The sequence below is a fragment of the Heloderma suspectum genome, chromosome 5, assembly GCF_057233095.1.
Source record: "Heloderma suspectum isolate Gila_16-S chromosome 5, 16-S_ref, whole genome shotgun sequence".
Taxonomy (NCBI): Eukaryota; Metazoa; Chordata; class Lepidosauria; order Squamata; family Helodermatidae; genus Heloderma; species Heloderma suspectum.
The window spans coordinates 225,344,415-225,371,611 of NC_139462.1; the positions used below are offsets into that span (position 1 = coordinate 225,344,415).

The window sequence follows — 27,197 nt, forward strand, 5'->3', positions numbered from 1 at the left end:
CTGCAATCCTATGCATGTTTAGACAGAAAAAAAAGCCCTACAGTTCCCAGTGCGCCCCAGCCAGCATAGGATTGCACTTTAAATGTAATAGTGGAGAACAGTGGGGTCTGAGGCCCATGTCTGTGTCCCACTACATGTAAGACCTGAGGTCGCAACTGAGGAACCACCGTGAACTGGAAATATTGTCTGCATGGAGTTATTCTTCAGTTTTAGTGTCACTGTCTATATACTTTAGATTCCAGAGGCTCAGTGATATGCTGAAAGACCTGGAAGGTGTGTGTGTGGGGGTATAAATCCTTTGTTTCCAAAGCTTATGGAGAGATTCATAATGGTGTAAGAGTCCAACAGTTTCATTAATGTCCAGGGCAAAATATCCAAAGTAAAAGGCATAAGAGGCCATTATTTTTTTCATTAGTGTCCATTAATTTCATCTTTGTTTTCCTTTCCCCTCAGCCTGTCTGCAAAATGTCCCTCTTGGTAGCTCTTTCCCCACCCCTAAATGCATTCTTCTACATCCTGCAGAACTCACCATCCAGGGCAGGATCGTTTCCCAATATTTGGCCTTAAAAGGCCCTTTCCTATTGTCATCCAATTGCTTCTGCTTTTAACCTTTATACCATGCTGGGTACTTCCTCTCCCTCATTGTTTCTGCCCATTAGCTATTTCCGGACAGCTGCCATCAACCCTGTCTGTCTGGTTGCTGCTCTCCTGCCCCCTGCCTTGCTCCTTCATAGAAAGCAATCAGCCTTATTTAAAAAGAGAGTGTCGATCTTTGGACTGAAAATCCAAACTGCAATAAGACTTCCAGGCCCAAATGATGGTGAGACTCCTGAACCTTTCATAGTTGCCCAGAAGAGGTCATTTTAGAAGGTGCAGCAGGCGGGGTGTGTGTGTGTGTGTGTGTGTGAGGGTTCCCATTATGACCTGAACCCCCTGAGCAACTTCCTAAGGATCTCTTGCCTCCTTAAGAGTCTGTCAGGATTGCCCCTGTTGCCTACTGAATCCTCCAGTAGCCAGAATCAACACTCAGACAAAAGGGCTGCTTTCCAAGGCTTTAATTCTATTCACCCTAATGAAGCATACAGATGCTAATTGCCTGAGACTCAGAGGAACTACAAAGGAACAGCCATCTAGGGGTTTCTAAGGGTTAGGACGTCAGTTGATCTCCATTTGGGAAAAACGCGACAACTCTCTGAACTTAAGGGGTGGGAGGGGAAGATCTCCCCCTCTCCTGTGGGGCCTTGGGGCGCAGCTGTTGACGTCGAGCCAATCAGGCTGAGCGCGTAAGCTCGGCTCCTGCAATCTCTCGCTTGTGCCTGCACCTCGCATCTAGAAGCTCAAGTTGTCCCTCCCTTTCCATGCCTGGGTCACTGTCGCTCCCAGAGATTAGAGCAGGGGGGGCTCCCCCTCCAGCTGCGCCTCTGAAGTCTGAGAGAGTTCCTCCCCCACGAGTGGTATCTCCTCCTCAGAATCAGAGCTGCCTTGGGACTCTATGGGCTTAGATACAACCCTGACAGAGTCCCACCTTCCTTCTTTTAAACTTCCTCACCCCAGTAGTGTGGGATTTACGCTGCAAACGTAGGGTGATTGGCACTTCAGACACCATGCGATTTTAACCACAACAGTTTACTAGTAAATTAAAGCAAGCAAATTACAATTAAAGGTATTTACACAATAGAGCTGAGTGATACAAACGGCCTTAAGAGAAAATAAAAGTTGCAAATGCAAGTTCTTTTACCCTAACTGTACTTAGACTTTTCCAGGATGCTTCTTCCTGCTCCCTCTTCAGGCTCTGGTGTCCCTGACTCTACTCTTACTGGCTGTCTCACTCTTTTTATATACCCTCTTCCTTCAAAACCAAAAGTACTGTTTCAAATGTGAAGAATGAAACTTAACTGGAGAAAAGAAACTGAAACTTAACCGGGAAATGAAACTACTCGTCTCAGGTATACCCCCTCCCAACAAAAAAAACAGGTCTCTAGGCCTGACCTTTTTCCTTTCCTTGCCTCTGTAGGCCTCAAACCTTCACAGTGTGTGTGTGTGTGTGTGTGTGTGTAAGAGCTATACCAGCTGTACTTCCGCCTTCTAGACAACTAACAGTGCAATCCTCTGCATGTTTACTCAGAAGTAAGTGCTATTGTGTACAGTGCAGCTTACTCCAGGTAAGTGCATTTAGGATTGCAACCTAAAGCCCTTAATGGACAGGGACCAGAGTACCTTAAGAACTGCTTCCACCCATTTCAAATGATGAGTCCTGCTCCATGTCCTCGTCACCATCAGAAATATGGCAGCCAGGCATGAAGGACAGGGCCTTTTCTGCAGTGGTACCAAGACAGCCCAACTGTCAGGGGTGTTTCTGAGCACAGGGAGTAGGAGAGTAGTTCCGACTCTGAAGAAGAACCACCAGACATGGGTGAGGTATGTTCCTAGGCTAGTCCAGACATGGCGAGGCGGACTCCTCACATTTCAACGGTGCAGCTGGAGGAAGGTCCGCAAGGCACAGATGCAGAGCCAAGAGGGAAATGGCTGGGGTGGAACTTAGGAGGTCTGCCCGATTGGCCCTGCATGAACAGCAGTGCTTAGAAGCCTCATGAGAGAGAGACCTCCCCCACCCCTTAACTTAGGCTAGTGAGCCCCCCATTTCTTTCAAACAGTGGGCAACCTTCGTAGCTACCTTTTGAACCCCCTGAAGGCATTTCCTTGCAGACTGAGAGTCACTGAGAATTTGCATCTGTATGACCCTTTGTGGTAATGAAATTAAAAGCTGTAGATTGAAGCCTCTTATCTGTGTTTGATCCAGCATTTGAAGATCAGTGGGGGCAAAGGGAATCCTGACAGCAACATGCCCTTGAAAATAGCTTCTGGCTGCCATTATTTTTATAGCAGTTGTGTTTTTAGTGCGGGTTTTAGTTGTCTTATGTACTGATAGTTTTGGATGCCCGGTTTTTAAAAACGTTTGTTCTATTTCTTTGGTACCTCAGGTATATATTTTAATATTCAGGTGGGATTCAAATGTTGAAAATAAACGAACAAGCCAGCAAAAGTTGGAACGTGCAGCAATCCCTGGCTTCCTTTGCAAGTTGCAACTGGTCACCCTACTTAAGACTGAGCTGCAGAGACATGAGAAAGGGGGAGAGAGTCAGCTTGCTGGCTTGCAACCCAGACATCTGCACCGTACCTTTAATGCAGGGATGTCGAACTTCTCTCAGCCCGAGGGCTGAATTCCATTTCAGAGAAGGTCTCAGGGGCCACATTCCATTTTGCAAGCAAAACAAAATTCGCATACATCCCAACACTGATGTATTGTGTTTCTTTTTCTATCTTGACTTGGCATACAGGTGCATACAGACTTCAGAAGCTCACCAGACCAAATGCCTCACTTTAGCTCTGGCCAGCATTTTATGGCACGCAGGCGGCAATGAGAAAGCAGTGGTTGCCTTGTAAGTGAAAGGTGCATTGTTAAAAATATCTAGCAGAGCTTCCAAGCAAAACTATCATTCCCCCCTCACTACCACCACCACCATTTTGCTTCCATCTGTTTGGTTTAGTGGGATAGATCTGGTGGCAGTGCCAGACTGCCCCGCCTCAACCGTTTCCATTCCAGGGCAGGGTTTGGATTCCCCAACCTTTGTGCTGATCGTTGGCATGAGGGGACTCAATGAACCAATCCGTCCTGGGATTTCCCCCATCCCTTTATTTATTTGTTTATTTATAACATTTTTATTCCACCCTATATCATTAGCATCTCTGGGCAGCATACAGATACAATCAGTATAGACAAATATAAAGCAATAAATAATTTAAACTGCTAAAAACATATTAAACCATTAAGCAAGCTAATGCCAATTTAAAATGTAAAACAATAAAACAGTTAAAACAGTGTGCTACTTTAGGGAATGCATTTAGCCCTCAAAGGCTTTGTTAAAAAGCCATGTTTTAACTTGGCGCTGAAATGAAACCAATGTCTGCGCCAATCGGGCCTCCAAGGGGAGGCCATTTCACAACCGGGGTGCCACAGCAGAGAAGGCCCTCTCGCACATACTACCATAGTGTATGTCTTGCACTGGTGGGACACAAAGGAGGACTCCTCCCACAGATCTCAAACCTCAGGCAGGCATACAAGGGGAGGCACTCCCTCAAATATCTAGGTCCCTTTACCTTAAACCAGTAGTTATAAAGGTATGAGTAGCTGCTTTGAACTAATCCAGACCATGTGTTCTCTTTGCTGTGACTGGCAGCTGCAATTTGCACAAATTTCCATTTATGCAAATTATAGAAAAACCAGAAAATCTATGAACTGGCCCAACTCAAGGCAGATTGAGTCAGGCCAGGTCACGGGAAGCGAGCCAAAGTCCAGGGGGCCAAGCTGGACGGATTCCTCTAACATCCCTTCTGAGTAGGGATGCTGGAGAAATCCAAGACAGATTAAAATGAGCTCAGATTTCTAAGAATCCGATCTGGGGAATCTGCTGCGGAGCAACCCCTGTCAGGCCATGCAGAGTCCATGGACTTTCGTTCGGATGATTTTTTTACTTTCCCAAAATTTACGCATAGAAATCTGTAGAAAAATATGTAAGTTTCTGATGAGGAAACTTTGAATGGAATGGGGGACAATACACTAAATGTGACGTACTGAGGTAAATTATGTAAATATTTACATAAATAAATTATTTCTGTATTTTTCCGTACGACGAATAAAAAATATTCACATCCGTCTATGGGCGGATGATGGAACGAAGGCGCCTGACAATGTGCGAAACATAGATGGAGCAGATTGTGCACAGTTCGTACATCCCTACTTCTGAGAGCCTCTTAAACAGAGATGCCAGGCACAGGATCTGGAACATTTAGTACAGGGACCATAGCTCTGTGGGTTCCATCTCCTGCACTGAAAAGCATCTCTCGGCTAGGGCATACAGCTCAGGAGCAGAGCTCTTGCTTTGCATGCACAAAGACCTAGGCTCAATCCTTGGAGTCCCAAGTTGAAAGGATCTGGTGGCAGGTGATAGGAAGGGTCCCTACTTGATTTGCTGCTGGTCAGAGTAGACAGTAGTAGGTTAGATGGACAAATCATTTGACCTGGCAAAAGGCAGCTTCCTGCGATCCTTATTTTTATTTTTTTATTTATTTCATTTCTATACCCCCCAATAGCCGAAGCTCTCTGGGCGGTTCACAAAAATTAAAACCAAAAAGCACACAGTAAAAAAAATATAAAATATAAAAACGTTAAAACCACAATATAACAATACAATCAGAATAAAACCGGAGGAAAACCTGGCAGCAATGCAGAGATTTAAAACACGAGAGCTAAAAGACTAGGAAGGTAAAATGCTAAAATTCCCGGGAAAATAAAAAGGTCTTCACCCGGCACTGAAAGGAATACAATGTAGGTGCCAGGTGAACCTCACTAGGAACCTTATTCCACAGCCGGGGTGCCACAGCAGAAAGGCCCTCCTCCTAGTAGCCATCTGCCTCACTTCCTTTGGCAGGGGCTCACAGCGGAGGGCCGCTGAGGATGATCTTAAGGTCTGGGCAGGCACATATGGGAGTAGGCGATCCTTCAGATAACCTGGCCCCAAGCTGTTTAGGGCTTTGAAGGTTAATACCAGCTTATAAATCACTAAGCAATGCATGCCCTCGCAAGGATATAAGTGGGCGCCTCATAGTCAGTGAGAGCAATGGTCCCTGTAGTCTAGCAGATCTCTGGGGTCTTCTTGGGCAGAGAGTCTTTCCCAACCCTGCTACCGGAGATTCCTCGTCAGAGAAAATCTGACGGTCCAAAGCCACTCAGCCCACGCTAAAGGCCAAAGTGTCCAAATTAACTTCTTTGAATGCTCTCACAACTGAGAGGAGAGCTAGCCATTTGCTGCTTTCCTCCTACAGCCATTTTGTTTGTCTGTCTGCCGTTCTTAGGTGTTCAGGAACACAGCAGTTCACCCCTGCAGGCAAATACAAAGCAGATGGGATCTTGGAAACGGTACTGTTTAATCCAGACTATTCTCTTTTTTTGTATATGTTTTTGCCATTTCTCACGTATGTGTAAATGTTGCAGATAAGGTGGTCTGTGTTCCATTTTGCACGTGTGGAATTTGCAATCCCTAGAGTAGCATTTGGCATCCCGAGAATCCCAGCTATCCATCAAACAAGGAAAGCATGCTTCTAGCCCTTAATAATGCCAGAGAAGAACCGGAAAATGTGTGGTCAGTGTCTGGTAAATGGCAGGAAACCAGAGCAAGTTTCAACAAGTCTTTGGGCGTATCCGCTTACAGTTACTTAAAGACTCCTGGACCTCTGGTTGTGTATGTGGAAAGCATCTCTGCTGTAATCTCAAAAAGAATGCAAAAGGAGAAACTTGTTCCCGAAAGTACCAGCAGTGAAAATGTAACACAGCCCAATATGTTTTGGAACTGTAGGCACCTTCTATAGGAATAGAATCATTTATACTAATGTTTGTATTGTACAAGTCTTTAAATATGATTTTATTCTTTTTAAATAGTTTACCAGTGAGACATTTTTATTCATTTAGACAGCAATCATATGGCCCCTAGAAAGCATTTGGGGGGCCATCAGATTTTTCAGATTCCTGGATCCAAGGCCAGAGGAAACGCTCGGAGAGAGGAGTCCAAGCTCCCTGGCGTGGGGAGAACCATGGCGGCTGCCTGCACGAGCTCGCGAATGCAAGTTCAGAGGGGAAGGAAAGGGGGCATGCTGGTGGGCGGGGAGGGGACTGCGGAAGCAGGGATAAAGCTATAGCCAGCCTTCCCCAGCCTCTGTCCCTCCCACTCCCTGATGCCTCAGCTAGATGGGTGAAAATGCCCATCTAGCTGAAATGCAGATCAGGGAGAGCAGAGGTGATGGAGGAATCCCAAAAGGTTTGCGGCCTTAAACGATCTTGTGTAGGTCTTTGTTTACATATTTTATCTTAATTCGTTAATCTTTTGTGGATTGTTCCCCTAAAGAAGGATCCTACTGTTCTGAAACATGTTGGGTTAAAGTTCCATTGTTGGCCGTTTTGAGAACTAGTTTTTCTTTTTTGCATTCTCCCTTTTGGCTTTCGTTGTGGGGTAATCCCACAATGCGGTTCCCCAAGGGGAGGGAGCCCATCGTCTCTTCCCTCCAGTTAGGTTCTCTCCCCCAGGGAAGGAAGGTGTAAGTGCAGATTACACATCAATGGGTGTGACAGAGCCCCAGCGCCAGCTTTTCGTGTATAAAACATTGAGATCACGACACCTTCACTCACATGTGCACACAAGGTATAGTTAGCCCAAACTGCTCTGTGGTTGAAGAACAGCAACCCCAACCCCAGCTCACAGAAAAGACTGCAATAGAAGGGGTGTGTGTGCACAAGAACAGAGACAAGGACGACCTGGTTCTGAACTGGAAAGATCACTCAGGTGGAATGAACATCATACAAAATACAGCACGTTTCAATTAAAGTCTACCTTGGCAGCAGCAGAGTTTTGTGCTCTTTTTCCTCACAGAAGATCCTGTGAGTGAGATCCCCATCTGCCCTGCAGTGGGTGGAGGGGTGCTTCCATCCAGCATGGAGTGTGGGAGAGTGATTGTGGCTCAGGAGTAAAGCACATTCTTTGCCTCTCTAGTTAAAAGGATCAGTGATGGAGAAAGTCTCTTCTCTGTCTGAGACCCTGAAGAGCCATTGCCAAACAGAGTGGACCAGCCTTTCAAAACCTGGCAGCCTCCAGATGTTTTGGGACCACAATTCCCAGCCATTGGCCACACTGGCTGGGAATTATAGGAGGTGTGGTCCCAGCACATCTGGAAGCAGCCAAGTATCGGAAGAGTGGAATCGACAGCACTGTATCTTGATGGTCAAATAGTCTGACCTGGCCTTAGGGATGTTGGAGGAATCCATCCAGGGGGTGAAGGTTGCTGAGCTTTCATCAGCTCCCGCCGCCCCCGGACTTCATCTCATTTACCCATGAGCTGGCCCTGACTTGATCTGCATCTAGTCAGGCCAGCCCATGCATTTTCCAGGGGAAGGGGGGTTGTAAATAGAAATTTGCGCAAATTGCATCCATAGTTTGTGCAAATTGTTGCTGTAATTTGCGCAAATGTCTGTTTACGAAAAAAAAAACAAGCACAAAGAAGTTCCCGGATTTCAGGAAAACCATGTGGCTCAGCCTGCAAATGCAAGCTGAGCCAGGGACACCGTGGAGATCCAGTGGGCCCAAAAAGGGCTGGATTTCCCAGCAACGGACATCCCTACCTGGTCTAAGATAGCTTCTTTTGTTACCTATGATATGAGTGAACATCCCAGCTGACTGTCTTGGGCAACTGCTAGTCACAGGCAACTCAACAGCCCCTTGCAAGCATCTCTCAATCAAAGCGAACAGTGACATTCACCACATATGACAATAGCCAAATATATTTCTTTTGGGGGGTTGTTTCCTGGACCTTGACTGGTTACCTCGACCCTTCAGGGAAAGGGCCATACTTCAGTGGTAGACCACATGTTTTGTGAGCAGAAGGTCCTGGTTCAATCCCTGGCATCTCCAGGCAGGTTCAGGCTTCAGAATCTTGCCTGAAACCCTGGAGAACCATTGCTGTCAGTTAGTGTCGACAATACCGGGCTAGAGGGACCAAGGGTCTAACTCTACTTCCTTTGTTCCTATGAATGCTCACAGTTTTATTTTTGCATAAATTTCACCCCCTGATCTTCCCTTCACAGCTCATCTTGCACTTCCTCACAAAATATGAAGACCTGCTGATGTTTCTGCAACAACATATTCATCAGGTATGAAGCTTGTCCAGGAAACTGGTATCCTCGTTCAATTCTGTGATACTTCGTTGGCACAGCAAAGTGCAAAAGTGATGTATGTGTGTGAGTTTAGAATATTTCTTTCTTTCCTTTCAGTTTATATATTTAATTCGCAGTCCGACATTATAACATACAAAACAAAAACCAAGAAACCATATAATTTACAATACAGTAATGAAAGAGCAAAGCACAAGATAAAGCAGCAATGTAGTCCTTAACATTAATTAAGGAAAAAATGTCCAAAGCAGCTGTAAATGAACATCCCCCAATAAAATCAATAGCTCTTGAGAAAGGAATCGCATGATCAGGTGGCTAAAAATAAATACAGTCGGCATTTGGAAAAGCTCTCTGGGCAGGGTATCCCTTAAACAAGGTGCCAACACAGAAAAAGCCCCCTCTTTGGTAGTTGTTCACCTCATCTCTGATGGTGGGGCCACCCAAAGAAGGTCTTCACAGATGATCTCAGCATATGGAAACAAGCAATCCTTGAGATACTGGAGTCCTAATCTGTATAGGGCTGTAAAGATTAAGACCAGCACTTTGAACTATGCCCAAGAAATACACTGGATGCCAGTGAAGCTGTTTCAGTCTTGACAAGGCACATTCCATGTGGTTAGTTCCACTTAGTTTAATTTTCTGGATAGTCTTCAGTAGCAGGCCCAACCAAATACGACACAATGTTCTGATCTTGTCTGGATGTTACCTGACTATGGATAACTGTGACCAGGTCATCTCTGTCTAGGAGGCATTGCAGCTGGCACAACATCCAGAGTTGGTGAGAGGCACTTTATGCCACAGTTGCCCCCTGGGTATCCAAGGTGAGGGCCAGGTCTAAGAGCATCCCCCCCCCCACAAGATGCACCTCTGCTACTTAAGGGGGAGTGGAACCCCATGTAGAGCAAGCTGAGCTCAACAATACTATAAGCGAGAAGGATCTTGGAGTTGTTGTAGATCACAAGCTGAATATGAGTCAACAATGTGATGTGGCTGCAAAGAAAGGCAAATGCTATTTTGGGCTGCATTAATAGAAGTATAGCTTCCATATCCCATGAAGTACTAGTTCCCCTCTACTCAGCACTGGTTAGGCCTCATCTGGAGTACTGTGTCCAGTTCTGGGCACCGCACTTTAAGAAGGATGCAGACAAGCTGGAGACGGTTCAGAGGAGGGCAACAAAGATGATCAGGGGACTGAAAACAAAGCCCTGTGAAAAGAGACTGAAAGAACTGGGCATGTTTAGCCATGAGAAGAGAAGACTGAGGGGAGATATGATAGCGCTCTTCAAGTACTTGAAAGGTTGCCACAGAGAGGAAGGCCAGGATCTCTTCTCAATCATCCCAGAGTGCAAGACACGGAACAATGGGCTCAAGTTACAGGAAGCCAGATTCCAGCTGAACATCAGGAAAAACTTCCCGACTGTTAGAGCAATACGACAATGGAACCCATTACCTGGGGAGGTGGTGGGCTCTCCCACACTAGAGGCATTCAAGATGAGGCTGGACAGCCATCTATCAGGGATGCTCTGACTTGGATTCCTGCATTGAGCAGGGGATTGGACTCAATGGTCTTATAGGCCTTCCAACCCTACTATTCTATGATTCTATGATTCTTCCCTGGTCAGATGTACCTCATCCACCAACACTTCCACTGTCTTGCCAGGACTGAGTTTCATTTTATTTATTTGTTTGTTTATTTACAGTGCAATCCTATACCCACCTGCTTGGGACCAAGTCTGAGGACTGCACTGTGAATTGCTGTTTTTCACCATGCCCTTTTTCTCAACAGGGAGCATGATGTTTGAAATAAACATCACAAAGTCGTGGTATGCTTGGTATATCTAAATGGCGATGCACCGAAATTTATCGCTGGGGATCGCAAGCACTGAATCAGAGCATTCAGTCCTCAGAAACAGAGCTATCTGCTCAGACTCCTGAAGACTCTTTGGCCTAGTGATCAACACAAGCGGGAGATTAGGCAGCAAAGCTGTGCGTGGACTGTATACCTTTAAAGTGCAGATGGTGCATGTGGGGGGTGGGGTGAGGATTGCATGTTTGAATACTCCCCCGCAAGGACAACACATCCCTGCAGCGAGAAAGAGATACAATTTTATTTCGATGGCCGTAGGCCATAACAAGAATACAGCACAAAGATAAAATTCCATCATTCCCGAACGATGCATAAATAAAGTCAGAACTCATGATTAACGTAACTACCTTCTTTAAGAAAGAAGGAAAGATCCATGGTCAGCTAGCATGCAGAGCCGAGATATTTTTTTTCCTGGCTTTTAATCTCTGCTCATAGAAAAACTAGCCTACCAGCCTACCAGGGAGAAGTCTAGACTAGTTTTCTAGCTGTGGGAAGGAGGGTTTTTTGTTTTTGTTTTGTTTTTGTTTACATAGGGAAATAGTCAAAAATTCACAGTGGAACAGTCCAGGAGTGGGTTTACAACATGACCCGCTATTTGTGGATTAATTTATTTGTATGTATTTATACAATTTATAAGACAGACTTTAACAGAAGTTATTTGGGAGGCTTATGAGCATAAATGGAAAACAAAATTACAATGGAACGATCTCAGCCAAAAACAATGCAGCCAGTACAACACAAAGTATCGAATCAAAAAGTCACTACAAAACAGAGAACAAAGGAAGAGTTAGAGTAAGCCTCACTGAAATCAGTGGGATTTACTTCTGAGTAGACATATATGGGATTGTTAATTACAGAAGGCAGAGGATCATAGAATCATAGAATGGTAGGGTTGGAAGGGGCTTACAAGGCCATTGAGTCCAACCCCCTGCTCAATGCAGAGGAATAGAATAGGCCTGATGTTCAGTTCTCCATCACTTGCTATTTAGCACCCAGCAGGGGTGGCGATGCGGTGGAGTAGACTTCGCCAACCTGGAAGCCCTTCAGATGTGTTGGAAGGCACCAGGGTATGGAAGGATGCAGTGAGGCCGAGGGAAGCCAGTTCTGCTATATTATTTTCTTCAAAACTCAAAACGCAGTTTCTCTTCCAAATTGTTTAGATGAGGGAGCATATGCAGCTTGGGAGCTGACCCTCTGGGATAAAAGCATATGGTTTTCCCATTCCTGGATTTTCCAGCTATGGAACCTCAGTAGCGGGACACGAACAGACCCTGGAGAGCTGCTGCCCATGAAAGTAGTGTCTCTGTTCAAGTAGTAGCTTTGGCTAACAGAGGGATAAAGGAACCTGCTCTCCTCCAGTTGTTGTTGAACTACAAGCCCCACCAGCCCCAGCCATAATGGTTGATGGTCAGGGATAATGGGAGTTGTGTGGACCAGAAATATCTGAAGGACCAGAGGTTCCCCATCCTTGCTCCAAACAACACTCTGGGTGTGTGATAGTGAAATCAGTTATGACCAAAATGGGTATCAAGTGTTCAGCACGGGCCTTCTGCTTTGGGAAAGGCAGAAGAGAAATATTTTAAATATAAGCCTAATAAATACATTTGGCCTTCTGAATGACTGGTTTGAAAGGGGCACCTTGCAATCACAACTCACCACTGTGTCATTCTCCCTTCCCCTCCTATTCTTCCCTCCCTTCCAGTTCGAAGCTGGTCCGTATGGGTGCATTCTTCTGACTTTGTCCGTGATATTATCAAGATCCATCGATCAGTGAGTACATTTGCATTTCTTTCTGAAAGACGGCATTGGTTCCTAAGCCCCTGAGATATCTGTGCAAGATGTATGGCATGGCCAACATTTCAAAGCATGTTACAGCTTGCCATAGATGGAATTCCTTAGGCTAGGGTTTCTCGGAAATCGGCTGCCCTGAACCTTCCCCATTGCGCAGCACACGTCTGCAGTCATATATGCGGTATCAGAGGCACACGGGTCATGTACGTGATCCCTGCAGTCCACATGCCCAAGGATCACCGTATGTTCTTGAAAAACCATGCTCCTCTAGACTGCTGTCAAGGCGTTTGCGGTTCAGTGGTGTAGCTCATGCTATGCACATGATCAGTGTGCATCTACTCCAAGAACAGGGTGTGCTTTTACTCTTAGATGAAGGCATCTCCATGAAGTTATTCACAACACATTTTCGATTTTGGTTCCTCAACATATATCTCAGCTTTCTAGACTTAAAGAAGCAGGGGAAAAGTTCTGAGTACTTACCCGGCTAAACTGCCAGAGCTAAAGCCTAAGAGCCAATTCACACTTACCCTAGCAGTGTTGGAGCTCCGTCTTTATGGCTACTTCTCACACTGCCCTGGTAATGTAGGGATGGAGAAACCACAAGGGACAGGTAGGATCATCCAAACTACCAGTTGCTTGTCCCTTCCCCGCCAGGTTTATCATTCTGTGAGTCTCAGGTCACATATGCAAGGACATGTAAAGCAGATTTATTAATTCTAGAACACACTACAGCTCCCCTCATCCCCGTTCTTTTCAGAGCAAGGGTAGCAAGCCAGTGTAATTAACCCCATATTGCCGCTTAAGGTGTTGGTCAGGGAGCTCTGAGACTGTGGGAGAGAGCGTAGAATTCAAGTTGAGAGAAACTCTCGGGGGCCACATTCCAGTGGTAAAAGGGGCAGGGCTAAGAATACATTGTAGCTTGAAGTTCTTATTGCCAGTAACTAAGCCTTAGGAGAGGCATGTCAATCTTTTAGGACAGGGAAAAAAGCCGCACAGAATCTGGGATACCACCAAATGATTGGTGGTTGGGGAAAAGGGGGTTAGGCCAAGAGAAAGGTTCATGTCCATCTGGAGATCTCCAGAGGCCACCTAGTGAGTTGGTTCTTACGATGCTATTTGAACTGGGGACTCCGCATTCATAGTGACAACGTTTGAACTGGGGACTCCACATTCTTAGTGACAACGTTTGAACTGTGGGTTGCACAGTCTTAGCGACAACATTGCCTTCAGAGAGACAGTGCAGTAAATTAAAAGATGCCTGGCAAGCAAAAAGTCATTAGCTCGATACCTGAAGCTGTCAGTGAGAAGAAGCAACCAGGCGATCTAAACTGTCCCAGTTCTTATCTTCTGTTTATGTTGTGCAAGCTAGATGAATTTATCCCTTATCACTCAGGAGAATGAAATGTGGATTTTCAGCAGGGCCAGGCTGGGCAGCTATTTAAAGGAGTAAATACACTTCTTTCTTAAGAGTATTTTAATTACAAATGTCAGAACCTTCCCCTTCTGATTAGACAAATGACAGAAGATAGATTCCCTTGGTTTTTCTTGTGTGAGGAAAGGAAATGCGTACCACTGAGTCTCTGGTACAGGCATTGTGTGGGGTAGCAATTCAGCATCGGCATAGCTCAGAAGGAGTTCTGAAAAGGCACAGGAGAGCTCGCCAGAGGGTGTCATAAGGCAAAACATTTCACAGGTGGAAGCCAACACAAACAGGAGAGTTGAACCATGATTATTTCTGATGTTTTGGAAGCAGCACGGGGACCATGGCAATATGGTCCCTTTGCACCAGGGTCACATGAGAAGTCCCAGGAAGTGTGGGAGGACCTCACGCTGTGATTCCACCCTCTGAAACCGGGGCATTGCTGGTGGTGGGAGGAGCTATAATGTGGGCCCCTCCCACATGGTTTGGGGCTCCTGACATTATCTCCACAGCCAGGGAAAGAGCCATATTGCAAGGGTTACCAGGCTACATAATGTAAGAAAAAAGCCTCAGAGAGCTCTTCTCCGCAACTCTGTAAAGCATTTGACAGAAGGGATGCTTGGGGAATTCAGTCTTCAAAAACTACAATATGAACTGACCGTATCCACACCTCCCAGACTTTTGAGTGGATTAGAACTTAGTTATAAGAACATAAGAAGAGCCATGCTGGATCAGACCAAGGGTCCATCTCGTCCAGCATTCTGATCACACAGTGGCCAACGAGCTGTCAACTGGGAACCCACAAGCAGGATATGTGTGCAACAGCATCTTCCTGTCCATGTTCCCCACCAACTGGTGCACATAGGCATACTGCCTATGGTACTGGAAATAGCATATAGCCATCAGGACTGGTAGCCACTGACAGCCTTCTCCTCCGTGAATTTGTCTAACCCCCTTTTAAAGCCATCCAAGTTGGTGGCCATCACTATGTCTTGTGATAGTGAATTCCATAGTTTTACAATGTGCTGTATGAAGAAGTACTGCCTTTTATCTGGAATCCACTGGAATTTACACATTCCAAAGTATTTTTTTACTCAACCCCCTGTCCCCCATCAAAATATGTTTTGAAATAGGTATTTTGAAAGAAAATACATTTTATTTAAAATGCATTTTAAAACATATTTAAATGTGAATTCAGATACCACCCCCCTTTTTTAAAGAAGCACAGCTTTCTGTGGAAACAGGATGGAGTGGACTTATAGTTGAATACATGCACAAGTGACACAGATGGCAAATAGACTGACTCATCCATCCATCCCTTGCTGACTGCAGTTGAAAACCAATGATTACAAAAAGAAAAGAAAAGATGAAGCCAAAATCCCTTGCGGGGGGGGGGAGGGGTCCAAAGTGGTGGGTGGGAAGAAGCAGTTGACAGGCCTGTATGTAGAAATTATGCAGGGGCAGTTCAATATGCTTAAGATTATTCTATTATTACTGCCGAATTTTAATCAAATGAATTTTCTTGTAAAACAAGAAATGAGAGGCAAGCCAGGTGGGCCTCCTGTTAGGCAGCATCACAACTGAGAAGGTACCCCCTTTGGTTGCCTGAGTTTATAGGTGTGTGTGTGTGGGGGGGTTAGACTCCAGAAGAGAGTCTCTGTTGATGGTTGTATAGTTCCGACAGGCCCATGGGAGGCCCTCCCCTCATACGTAAACCACTTGTGATAATCACAAGTACTTACCTAGTTGTTTCATGACTGAGAAGATGGAATTATAGAGTTGGAATGGCCTTAAAAATCTAAGAACCATGGTGAGTCATACCAAGGGTCCATTTAGTCCAACATTCTGTTCACATCCTGGCCAACCAGATGCCCAAAGGGGAGCCCAGATATAGGACATAAGTACAATTCCATCGTTCAACTATGCGCAGCATGAAGAACTTCTTCCTTCGATCTGTCCAGAATCTCCCACCAATCAGCTTCATGGGATGACCCCACTGGGTTCTGGTGTTACGGGAAAGGGAGAAAATCGTCTCCCTCTCCACTTTCTCCACACCATGCATCCTTTGTACCCCTCTGTCATATCTCCCCATATTCACCTTTTTTCTAAGCTAAACAGTCCCAGCTGTTGTAACATTTCCTTGTAGGGGAGTTGCTTCAGCATCTTGATCATTTTGGGGCTCATTAGTCCAACTGTCTGCTCAGTGCAGGATACAACTAGGGATGGCATGGGCGCCCGATTCTGTCTGGGAATCCGGCGGAACCGCCCCTGCCCACACCCCGTTCACCGAGCCCCTGCTCCTGCTTGCCCCTTGCCCAAACTTGGCAAACGGTCTGCACTCACCCCGGCAGCCTTGTTGAGCTTCGTGGTCACCATTTTTCTAGAAATAAAATGGTGATCGCAAAATGCACATATTCGCATATGAAAAATTTTGCAGTCGCTATCTTATTTTTTAGAAATGGCGACCGCGGAGCTCGACGAGGCCACAGGAGTGAGTGTGGCCTGCTTGCCGAGCATGGGAGGGGTTCGAGCATGGTCCAGGGACTGGAGAGTGGTGGCAGGGGCTGGGTGGGCACACGGAGAACCCAGGGGCTGGGTGGGCACATGGGGAACCCAGACGGTTCGCACATCCCTAGATACAATTAAAATATCCCAAACAGGTGGTCACCCAGCCTCTGCTTAAGTACTGCCAGTGAAGGAGACAGCACCTCTTCCCCTGGCAGTTGTTGTTCCCCCATAAAATAGCTCTTGCCGTTAGGACATTTCTCCCAGTGCAGGCTGGTGGCTCCGATGTCAGTGGGGTGGTGAATCTGCTCCGGGTTTCACTCAGAACTCTAAAGGAGCTGTCCAAGCTGCTTCCACTTGTTTCTCCTAATCTTCCTCCAAAATCTGCTTCCCTGCAATTTCCACCCATTGGTTCTAGTCCTGCCCTGTGGAGCAACAGAGTCAGCTTCATCTTCTGGAACAAGTTGGATAGAACCAAGTCGTTAATGAAGGCAGAGCGCAAGGTTGTGATCACCCAGAGTATGTGACTCCAGAGAACTTTCTCCTGACCTCCCGTATTTGCTTTGAACATGTTTCCCATGTGGATGAAAGCATGTTTTGAATTAAGATACCCATCTCAGCTTGGAGTCCCAAAAAACTCTTGAAGCTTTTAAACTTTTCCCCTCTGAAGTGGTTTTCTTTTTTTTGAGAGGATGAAGAAAACAATGGCTGGTGTTTTTCTGTTTAATGAAAAAATAGAGCGCATCATTAAAAAAGGAAAGAAGAAAGAAAACAATAGCAGTTAGAAAACATTGCAGAGTCTCAGGAACATTGAAGATCAAGGAGAAAGCTGTTTGGTTCATTAACACCAATCTATTATAATCCATGGAAAATGTGATTCAGTTTAATCCGTCATATTACCTTGATCTCAAAACTCAATTTTCCAGGCCTATGCAGCCTCTCTTACCTTCCTGAAAATATGTCCAGCTCCCTCCAGGGCTGAGCTGTGCTGGCATTAAATGGTAGGGATGTTGGAGAAATTCGAGACAGACTATAATGAGCTCAGATTTCTAAGGATCTGACCTGTGGAATCTGCTGTGGAGCAACCCCCTCAGGCCGCGCAGAGTCTGCGGACATTCAGACGATGTTTTTACTTTTCCGAAATTTACGCATATATATTCGTAGGAAAATACTCAAGTTTCTGCTGAGGAAATGTTGAATGGAATGGGGGACAATACACTAAACGTTACGTACTGAGGTAAATTCTGTAAATTCTTACGAAAGCTCTTACGTAATTATTTGCGTATTTTTCCGCATGACTGAAAAAAAAATATTCGCATCCGTCTGTGGGTGGACGACGGAACAAAAGACACCTGACAATCCACGAAACATAGACAGAGCGGATTTTACACAGTCCATACATCCCTATTAAATAGTTTAATGGTTTGCTCTGCATTCTCTCATGGGCTTATTTGTATTAGAGACATGCATAAATGTCATCTCGAAATTCTCCACCTTATTTGTGGGCAGAAAAATTGGGGGGACAATTTCACCAAATTCCTCATGGGGTGGATACATTCTTCGAACGGTTTCTCACAGGTAGGGCTCACTATTGGCAGGGGTTGTAACGTAGCTTCTTTCCTTTTTTGTAAGGGTTTTTTGGGGGGCGGGTTGTGCTGCCACTGCAAGTGGTAACCACATCAACTGTGTTGGCACACTGGCCCCCATTTTGCATCCACCACAGGTGTGAGGGGGAAGTATTGTGTCCAACTTTAGGGAAGAGGTGGAGCAACTGCTGTGTCTAAACCTGTGTCTAATTTCCTGAAACTTTTCTTCCCCATGAAAGAGCCTTCTGTTGTTCTGCCTCATTCTCAGGGTGTTTTATAAGTTATTTTTGTAGTGCTTTTGAGCTTACCTAATCACTGCGAGGTGGCTGAGGCACCTCCCTTCCCCCTGCAGTACCAAAAAAGGTGAAGAACAAAATTTAAAATGGCGTCTTCAGTGGCTAGTAAGCACCAAAAGAGTCAACAGAAGGCTTCAAAATGGCTGCTATGGATGCCATTTTGTTTTAAAACATTGTTTTTACAATGGGGGGCAACAAGGGCCACATGTAGCCTACATATTGCCCACCCCTGATTTTGAAGACACAGATAGAGGGAAAGTAACATCCAAATCCGCCTTCGGTCATATGAAGATCACCTAGTTGTATGTGTATCATCTAGCTTCCAGGCTTTTATGTCTGTGAACCAAATCTGTTAGAGGTCACACATACGCATGTCAAAATGGAACATTCCTGTTTGAGATCCCTTTCCTAGAACTTCCCATGTAATCATTTGAGACTCCCCCCCGTTCCCAACCCATGTTCTTTTTCTGTAGCCAACCCATAATTGTGTGCTTTGTTAATGTTAATGGTCTGTTGCCATGAAGAAGGGGTGTGAGGTCACCCCTCCGTGGAGTATTACACAGCTTGGCCGCATGGATAGGAGCAGTGAGAGAGAGAGAGAGACCTCACTTGAAACACACATATGTGATGTATTTATTTTTTTAAGTGGCAAACACCAGGCAGAACTGCAATTAAAACAGGCCGGAGGGGGGGGGGGTTGTTTTGTGTTTTTACGTCATCATTTTCCACAAAGTAAGCTGCTAGACATTAACTTTCTGTCAATGTCATGGCATTAATGACATGGCTGTTTCAGGCTCTGGAACTCCCTGCAGAGGGGGGCTAGATTATCCTTCTGCTGGCAGGCAAATACGTTTTTATTCAAGCATTCCTCAGAACTTTTCTTGGGGTCCCTAGGTGTGCGGCCATTTTTGTGCTTGGAAACTGGATTAAACTCCATAACATAGACAGGTTGTGTGTCTACTCTGTCTAGATGGATTAAATTTTGCTTTAACCAACAAGACTCTTGCTACTGTTCTGTGACCTGGTGAGACTGTTACAGAAATAGCTGGTTGAAGGCTGTATACTGTAAAATAATAGAAATGGGTATTTGTCCATCTAAACTTTTTTTCTTTGGGTAAGGAAAAAGGCAAAATAAGTTCTTTTGTTAAGATTGTACGAAATTGACTGGCAAAATTTGATATCATGCGCAGCTAAATTTTGTTCTTCTCCTTTTGGCATTCAGTTCCCAACTGGGAGCAAAGGGGCTATCTAAAAGCTATTCATGTTTATAAGCCCCAGGTTGCATTTACACTGGCCCGTATGAATGGTCTACCATCTGTCATTCTAGAGACGAGATTCTATAAGGATTCTTCATTTCAACCTTGTTCCTGCAGTTCAGGGGATTTAGAGACTTTAATGCATGTTTTATTATATTGCAATTTCTATTGGGATATTAGGAGACAACTGATTGCACCTTTATTATCGAAGTTTCCTGGTAGAGGCAATCTGTTTTATATATTTTACTGTTTAGCCAACATCATCCTGTATTACTGGAAAAGTTGCCAAGTTTTTGTTTTTGTTTTTTTCTGTTGCAGTTAAGTTGAGAGCTCAGTTAACCTGTTTTTGATTTTCTCAGCATGGATTATACACTGTTCTATATGTCTTTGAATATATACTTTGTTGCTGTCTGTCTGTCTATCTTGTATACCTTGCTTTTCATGGACAGCAATAAACAGATTTGGATTGAGCAGGCCTTTTGGCATGTGAGCTGGCCTGTTTTTTGTTTTGTTTTCTTTTTAATTGGTTGTTGCTGTTTATTTATTGTATTGTGCTTTTCATTTATTTCTTTTTAATGTTATGTTTTAATTAAGATTTTGTTTTTAATCTGCATTTTATTGATATCTGCCTTGGATGCCATCCCTTGGCAGAAAGGTTGGATATAAATACAATAAGAGAGCAATCCTATGGCCACTAGACACTGTCTAGAGGGTGATACGATTTTTTGGGTTCTGGGAACCACGTTCCCTGCCCCCTCATAGCCAGCATGGTTCTTTCCGTGCCAACTACTTCTCCGCATTCAGGAACGGAATGTGGAGAGGGTGAAAAGCCAGTGGTCCCAGGGAGGAGAGGGGAGGAGACTACGGAAGCCTCTTTACAAGGCTTCCTATGCGCCATGCTGCCTCCCCCCCTCCCACTCCGATGTCCTTGGCTAGAAGCGTGAAGTTGCGCATCTAGGTGAAAGTGCAAGGCGGATGGAGCATGGAGGAGAGGATTCCCTCTGTGTTCTGGTTACCTTGCATTGGGTAGGTGTCAGCCTCTGAGTTCAAAGGCTCACGTCTGTCTCCATAGGGTTGCGCACTAAATCAATCAGTGGCAAGTGGGGAAGCAATCCTTTGGCTCTGATCTTGCAAGAGACTCCAAGAAACGCTCTTTGCAAAACCTACAGAATCTCCTGTCTTGGAAGTTTGTAAGAAAACCTTGGACAGGTACCAGCCAGAGTCACTGTTAAGTGTAGAATTATGTTGAAGCAGGTATCTCGCAACAAGTGTGGACTTTTGACCGAAGGAGCATATTCTTTTCCATGGTCACTTCCCAATACGCTCAATGATTGGATAAGGAGCAACAGTACCAAATCTCCCTCCCAATTTGCCTTCATGGCCTCTGGCAGGTGTCCGTGTCAGGAGCAGGGATGGATGAGGACTCTCATCTCCCTCTGCTGCTGCCTCCGTTGCCGCACCGCCGCCTTCTCCATTGTGCTGCCGCCGCCCGCTGCTGCTGCCATCATCTTATTCGCCGCTAGCCCCGCTGCGCCACCGCCATCTCCTGAGGCCTGGACGCGCGGTGACTGGTCTTCTTGCAGGAGTTGCCATATTTAAAATATCAGGAGACCTCGGTGGCACAGCAGCAAAGAAGACGATGACAGCAGCAGCAGCAGAACAGAGAAGATGATGGCGCGGTGACGGAGGCAGCAGCAGAGGAGGAGGCAGCCCAGGTAAGGAGCTGGGGGGTTGCATGGGGGAGTCGGGGGGCCCCCAAGCACGGTTTGCCATGCAAACCCCGCTTTCGGATCATGGCCGAGGTGGGTCGGGGGCCCCCGAATCTGCCTGGTCCAGATTGGGGGGTCCCTGCACAGCCCTAAAAAAAATTGATGTGTTTGACAACAGGCACGCATTTGAAAAATGTGCCAAGAGAAGTGCATATATTTTCCAAAATGCTCACAACCATGCTTCTGTCAATGGGTGCATGCACACAAAAATGTGTACATTTGGGGGGGGGGGAAGTGAACAAAAATGCACACATTTTGAATTATGCAAACAAAAATACATACAAATTTCTGTGCTGGGGGGCCGGGGGAAAGCTTGCATGGAACCAAGATGGAATGAGCTTGGTGATGGAAAAATTTAGAACCTCAACAAGATTGAGCTCACCAGATTTTCCCATCCCTAGTCAGGAGAAGCTCGAGGACATGCAATTGTCCTGTGAATGTATATGAAGCTGCCTGATCTAGAGTCAGACCATGGGCCCATCTAGCCTAGGGATGGCGGAGAATTTCTCCCCGAAACTTCGGGGGGCCGAGCGCCAACGTGTTTGGCCCCCGAACAAGTTTCGGGGAGAAATTCTCCACCCCCCCGCACCCCGCACCCCCCCCCCCGGGACGGGACTTACCTTTGGCGAATGTCCCTCCCGGCGGCGGGTCTGGCCGGCGGTTTGTCGGGTCTTCGTCCAGGGCGGGAGTGGCAGCCGGTCTTTCGACCAGCTGCCGCCGCCGCCATTCCAATAAAAGAAAAAAAAATACGCCCCGTGATAGGCTACGTGACGATTAACGTAGCCTATCATGGCTAGATTTGCAAAGTCAGCCGTGATAGGCTACGTAAATCGTCACGTAGCCTATCACGGGTGACTTAAAAAAAAAAAAAAAGCGCGTACGGATAATGGCAGCCCCCATAGGGAGCCGCCATTCCCGTTCCTTATTTGGTCGCTGTAGTCTACGTAAAGATTACGTAGACTACGGCGAAAATAAGGGCAACGCTAAAAATGTGCTCTGCTTCCCATGGTAGGGGCAGCAGTGAATGATGGAAGTCCTTGCCCACATAGAAGCTCCATACAGACATCAGTCCTCCATTGTCTAATGAGTCACTCCCAGGTGCCTGGTTCATTCTTTCTATTCTTTTATTATGTTACTATACTGCCCCATAGCCAAAGCTCTCTGGGCGGCTCACAAAAATTAAGAACCATTAAAAACACATTATGCAAAGGGCAAAACCATTTACATAAAAAACACATAAAAACAGATAGCACACGCAGAGGCAATATATGTCTAAAATAATTTTTAAACAAACATTGCTGGCTTATCCAAGGCCAGGTGTATGACACACACACGCACACACATAATTTGAGGGGAGCCTGGCCGTTGCTCCAGCTTTGTATGCAGAATTGCCCAATTGTTATCTGCAGCATCTCCATTTAAAAAGCAGACTTTCCCAACCCTGGGTCCCCAGATGATGTAGGCTTATAACTCCTCATCATCCCCAGCAAGCACGACCAATGATCTGAGTGATGGGAATTTCAGTCTAACCACATCTGGGAACCCTGGGTTAGGAAAGTTTGATCTATAGCATCTAAGGCAGAATGGATGGGGAGGGGGGACCTACACTGAGTCTCGAGAGAGATGACAGAGCAGCTAAAGAACAGTGCTAGGTTAGGTGGACCAGTAGCCCCAGCGTAACGCAATCTCATATGCCACCTCATCTATCTATTTTTCCAGGTTGTTTGTATGCAATTCACTACTGGGCCAGGTTTAAGGTTTTGGTACTAGTGTACAAAGCCCTAAACAACTTGGGACCAGGATACCTGAGACAGTGCCTCCCCCCTTACCAACCTGTCCTATCACTGAGGTCATCAGAGGGCATGCTCCTGGTGGTTCTACATGGACCCATGGCCTAACTGGAGTCCACCTGGAGAAGAGCCTTCAGTGTGGTGGCTCCCATCCTATGGAACTCCCTGCCTCTGGAGGTCAGGCAGGCACCAACACTGGGTTGTTTTCAGTGCCTCCTGAAAACAACTTTTTTCTGGCGAGCCTTCCTTGGTTAACCAAACTCGGTTTTATTGGCACTCTAGATTATTTAAAGAATAATTTTAATATCGTGTTTCATTCTTCGTTTTATCTTTTGTTCATTTTATCTCTTGTTGATCACCGCTCTGGCATCTGTTTAGATGTGGAGCGGTATACAAATGTTGTACATAAATAAATAAATAAATAAATAAATAGATCGTAGAATCATACAATAGAATAGTAGTGTTGGAAGGGGCCTATAAGACCATTGAGGCCAACCCCCCAAATAAATAACGGTAACTACCCCAGAAGAGGGGATTTCATCCCACCCCATACTAGCCGTGAATCGTTAAGCCACAACCTTGACGGTTACTTCCTCACTAACACAGATGATGTGAATTGCAGATGTCACTTCTCCTCGAACGCCTTAGGTGCAACTCCAAATTCCCATCCCATTTGCAACCAACGATGGAATTAGAACTTCCTCCTATTGTCTAGACTCCATGTCCCACAGCCCCTAATTGACGCATGTTGCATTGGGCAGTTGTTTCGAGCAAAGCCATGGGATTTCCAAGGTGTGAGTGGTCCTTGAGCTAAAAGTGGCCAGAGGCCAAAGATGGTTCTGGCTGACGCCCCATAAATGTGCAATTATCCCTTTGACTTTTTAATATTTTGTCTCTGCCCTGTCAATTTAGCCCTAAAAAAAGATTTTGAAGTAGTCATTAATATAATCATTTTATATTACATTGTTATTTTGGTATCAACTCTTTTTATTGAAATCAACTGAATTCCGTTTTCATGACAGTTGCTAAGTACTTTTTTATTTTTTAGTCCTCACAGCTTCCTAGGTATTGTATATTTCATTTTGGCATTGCACGGAAACAATTGAGATTATTCCCTGGTCTTATTCTTGGAATCAGATTTTTTTCAAAACAGAAAAATAGGGATTCCAATATTTAACTTTAGGGGAGGATTTTCAAGTCAAATCCTACTTAAACCACTCTTATTCCTCCGGAGTCCTGACTTAATCATTGCAAATGTATAAAATTGTTTGGTTTGCTTTTGTTTTTAAACAGAGATAAAAATAATAAAAGGGGTTTAAAGTGTGCAGCAATTCAAAATGCACACCAGTTATGCCGTGCAGGCTTATTCTAGGACTTTGCATACTCACAGCAAAATCTGGTAGCCGTTTCATAGTATGTCACAGACCCTGGCCAAGGTCCAAAGACCTGGATTAGAGAGTTTGTTGTATGCAGGGCTGCTTTCGAAGACTTCTTGGAAATGTCAGTTAGTCAAAAGTACAGCTAACTGGGACCGGCTGCAGGGATCATAACTAGGGTGCCTGTCTAGCCCCTGCCCCTGCTTGCCAGTCCCCAGACCATGCTCGAGCCCCTCCCGCCTTGGCAAGCAGCCCACACTCACCCCAGCGGCCTCGTTGAGTTCTGCGGTTCCAATTTGTTTTAAAAAATGGCGATTGCAAAGTGCCCATATTTGCATGTGCACAAAATGCGCATTTTTGCGAATGCGCAAATTTGTGTATGCATAAAATGCTCATTTTCACAAAAATGTGCATTTCGTACATATGCAAAAATGCACATTTGCAAAATGTGCATTTCCACATATGCAAATATGCACTTTTGCAAAAATGCACATTTTGCGCATATTCAAATATGCGCATTTTGCTATCATCATTTTATTTTTCAGAAAATGGTGACCGTGGAGCTCGGTGAGGCCGCTGGGGTGAGTGTGAGCCACTCCCTGAGCACAGGCAGGGAGCGAGCAGGGGAAGGGGCTTGGCAAGCGGGGCTCAGGGGTACGGGCAGGGGGGATCCGCCAGATTACCGCATGGAATCGGGTGCCTGCACCATCCCTAATTATAACTCACCAGTTCTTGTACACTGGCTGCTGGGGACACAATTCAGAATTCTGGCAGTTACTTCTAAAGCCCTAAATGATTTATGCCTGGGGCATCTAAATGACCACTTACTCCCATATGAATCTGCCTAGATATTATGATCGACCTTAGCGGCCCACCTTCTACTCAGATCAGGTGGGTGATGATTAGAAAGTTTGGTCCTTTTCAGTTGTGGCCCACTGTATGTGGAATGACCCCCCTCCCCGCCCCCATGTTGTCCTGGAAACTAAGTTGACATCTTTGGGGTATCAGGCCTTCAAGCATGTCATCAAAAGTCAACTTTAACATACAATTTCAATGGGCTTTACTGATTCTGCTAATCTGTTTTGAAATGTATGGTTGTAAGTTGCACTGGGTGGTGAGCTTTCTAAACTGAAGGACAACATTCAGATTTCTTAAATAACCAAGAGTACAATCCTATGCTGAGATGGCTAGATAGCATCATGGATGCAATGAATATGAACTTGAGCACGCTCCGGGAGAGAGCGCAGGACAGGAAGGCCTGGCGTGCTATGGTCCATGGGGTCACGAAGAGTCGGACACGACTGAACGACTGAACAACAACAACAACAATCCTATGCATGCTTAGATAGAAAAAAGTCCTACAACCCTAACCCAGCCCCAGGCCAGCCCCTCATGGCTGACTCAGAAATGTGGGAAGTTGTAGGATGGGGGATACTTGTCTCAACAATCCTACAAGCAAGAAGGATTTTGGAATTGTTGTAGATCACAAGCTGAATATGAGCCAACTATGTGATGTGGCTGTAAAAAAGGCAAATGGTATTTGGGGCTGCATTAATAGAAGCATAGCTTCCAAATCCCGGGAAGTACTAGTTCCCCTCTACTCAGCACTGGTTAGGCCTCATCTGGAGTACTGTGTCCAGTCCATACTTGAAGAAGGATGCAGACAAACTGGAGAGGGTTCAGAGGAGGGCAACAAAGATGATCAGAGGACTGAAAACAAGGCCCAATGAGGAGAAACTGAAGGAACTGGGCATGTTTAGCCTTGAGAAGAGAAGACTGAGGGGAGGCAGGATAGCACTCTTCAAGGACTTGAAAGGTTGTCACAGAAAGGAAGGCCAGGATCTCTTCTCCATCATCCCAGAATGCAGGACACGGAATCATGGGCTTAAGTGACAGGAAGCCAGATTCTGGCTGAACATCTGGAAAAACTTCCCAACTGTTAGAGCAATAGGACAGTGGAACCAATTACCTGGGGTGGTGGCGGGCTCTCCCACACTGGAGGCATTCTAAACGGGGCTGGACAGCCATCTGTCAGGGATGCTCTGACTTGGATTCCTGCACTGAGCAGCAGATTGGACGTGATGGTCTTGTAAGCCCCTTCCAACCCTATTACTCTTTGATTCTACAATTCTATGACTTTTTTCTGTCAAAAGAAGCATAGGATTGTGCCGTAAATAATGAACTACTATTTTGAAAAAAATATTTCTTAAACAAGAGAACCCACCCTCCAGTGCCATATCAGAAACTGCTTGTAATGGGATCGGGAGTGCTGATCCCAAAAATAAGCCCCAAGCCCCTTTGGGACTTAGTCACACTGTTCTTTGGATCCCAGCCCCTGTGCTTTATTGCATAGCATATTTTTGTAGAAGCATTTGGAAGACCATGACTTTGTTATATGCTAAAATACCCCATTTTCCTCCAATGGGGAAAGAACCAGATTTTGTGTGAAGGATTGTGGGAGGTGGAGGGGCTGCAAGTCACCTTTCTTAAATCTTAATCCTTTTCCCCCACCAGAGTTCGTGGAGATTTTGATGTGATCACAAACAGATTGATTGGCGCACATGGATACTGTACACAGGTAAATAAGCGAGAGGCCTTTGTAATGGAGTCAAAATGCCCTATTTTGCTCAACAGCCTGAAGGACAGGAGGGATTCCAGTTCTGTCAAATAATCGAATAGAGGAAAGCAGCAGGGCTGTTCATGCCGGGGTCCAAATGACCCTCACCCATGATGGGGCATTAACCACTCATACAGGGATACAATCA

The 27,197-nt window shown here is 45.5% G+C and overlaps 1 protein-coding gene across 3 annotated transcripts in view; it reads left to right on the plus strand.

Moving 5' to 3' along the window:
- Window positions 1-27,197, plus strand: part of MINDY4 (MINDY lysine 48 deubiquitinase 4) — a 152,336-nt gene that overhangs the window by 76,207 nt on the left and 48,932 nt on the right. For all 3 annotated transcript variants that reach the window (XM_084859438.1, XM_084859440.1, XM_084859441.1), the window contains 5 exons: window positions 3,339-3,440; window positions 5,914-5,977; window positions 8,690-8,755; window positions 12,346-12,413; window positions 26,947-27,010. In XM_084859438.1, coding sequence (XP_084715564.1) covers window positions 3,339-3,440; window positions 5,914-5,977; window positions 8,690-8,755; window positions 12,346-12,413; window positions 26,947-27,010 — 364 coding nt within the window. The remainder of the gene's footprint in view (window positions 1-3,338; window positions 3,441-5,913; window positions 5,978-8,689; window positions 8,756-12,345; window positions 12,414-26,946; window positions 27,011-27,197) is intronic.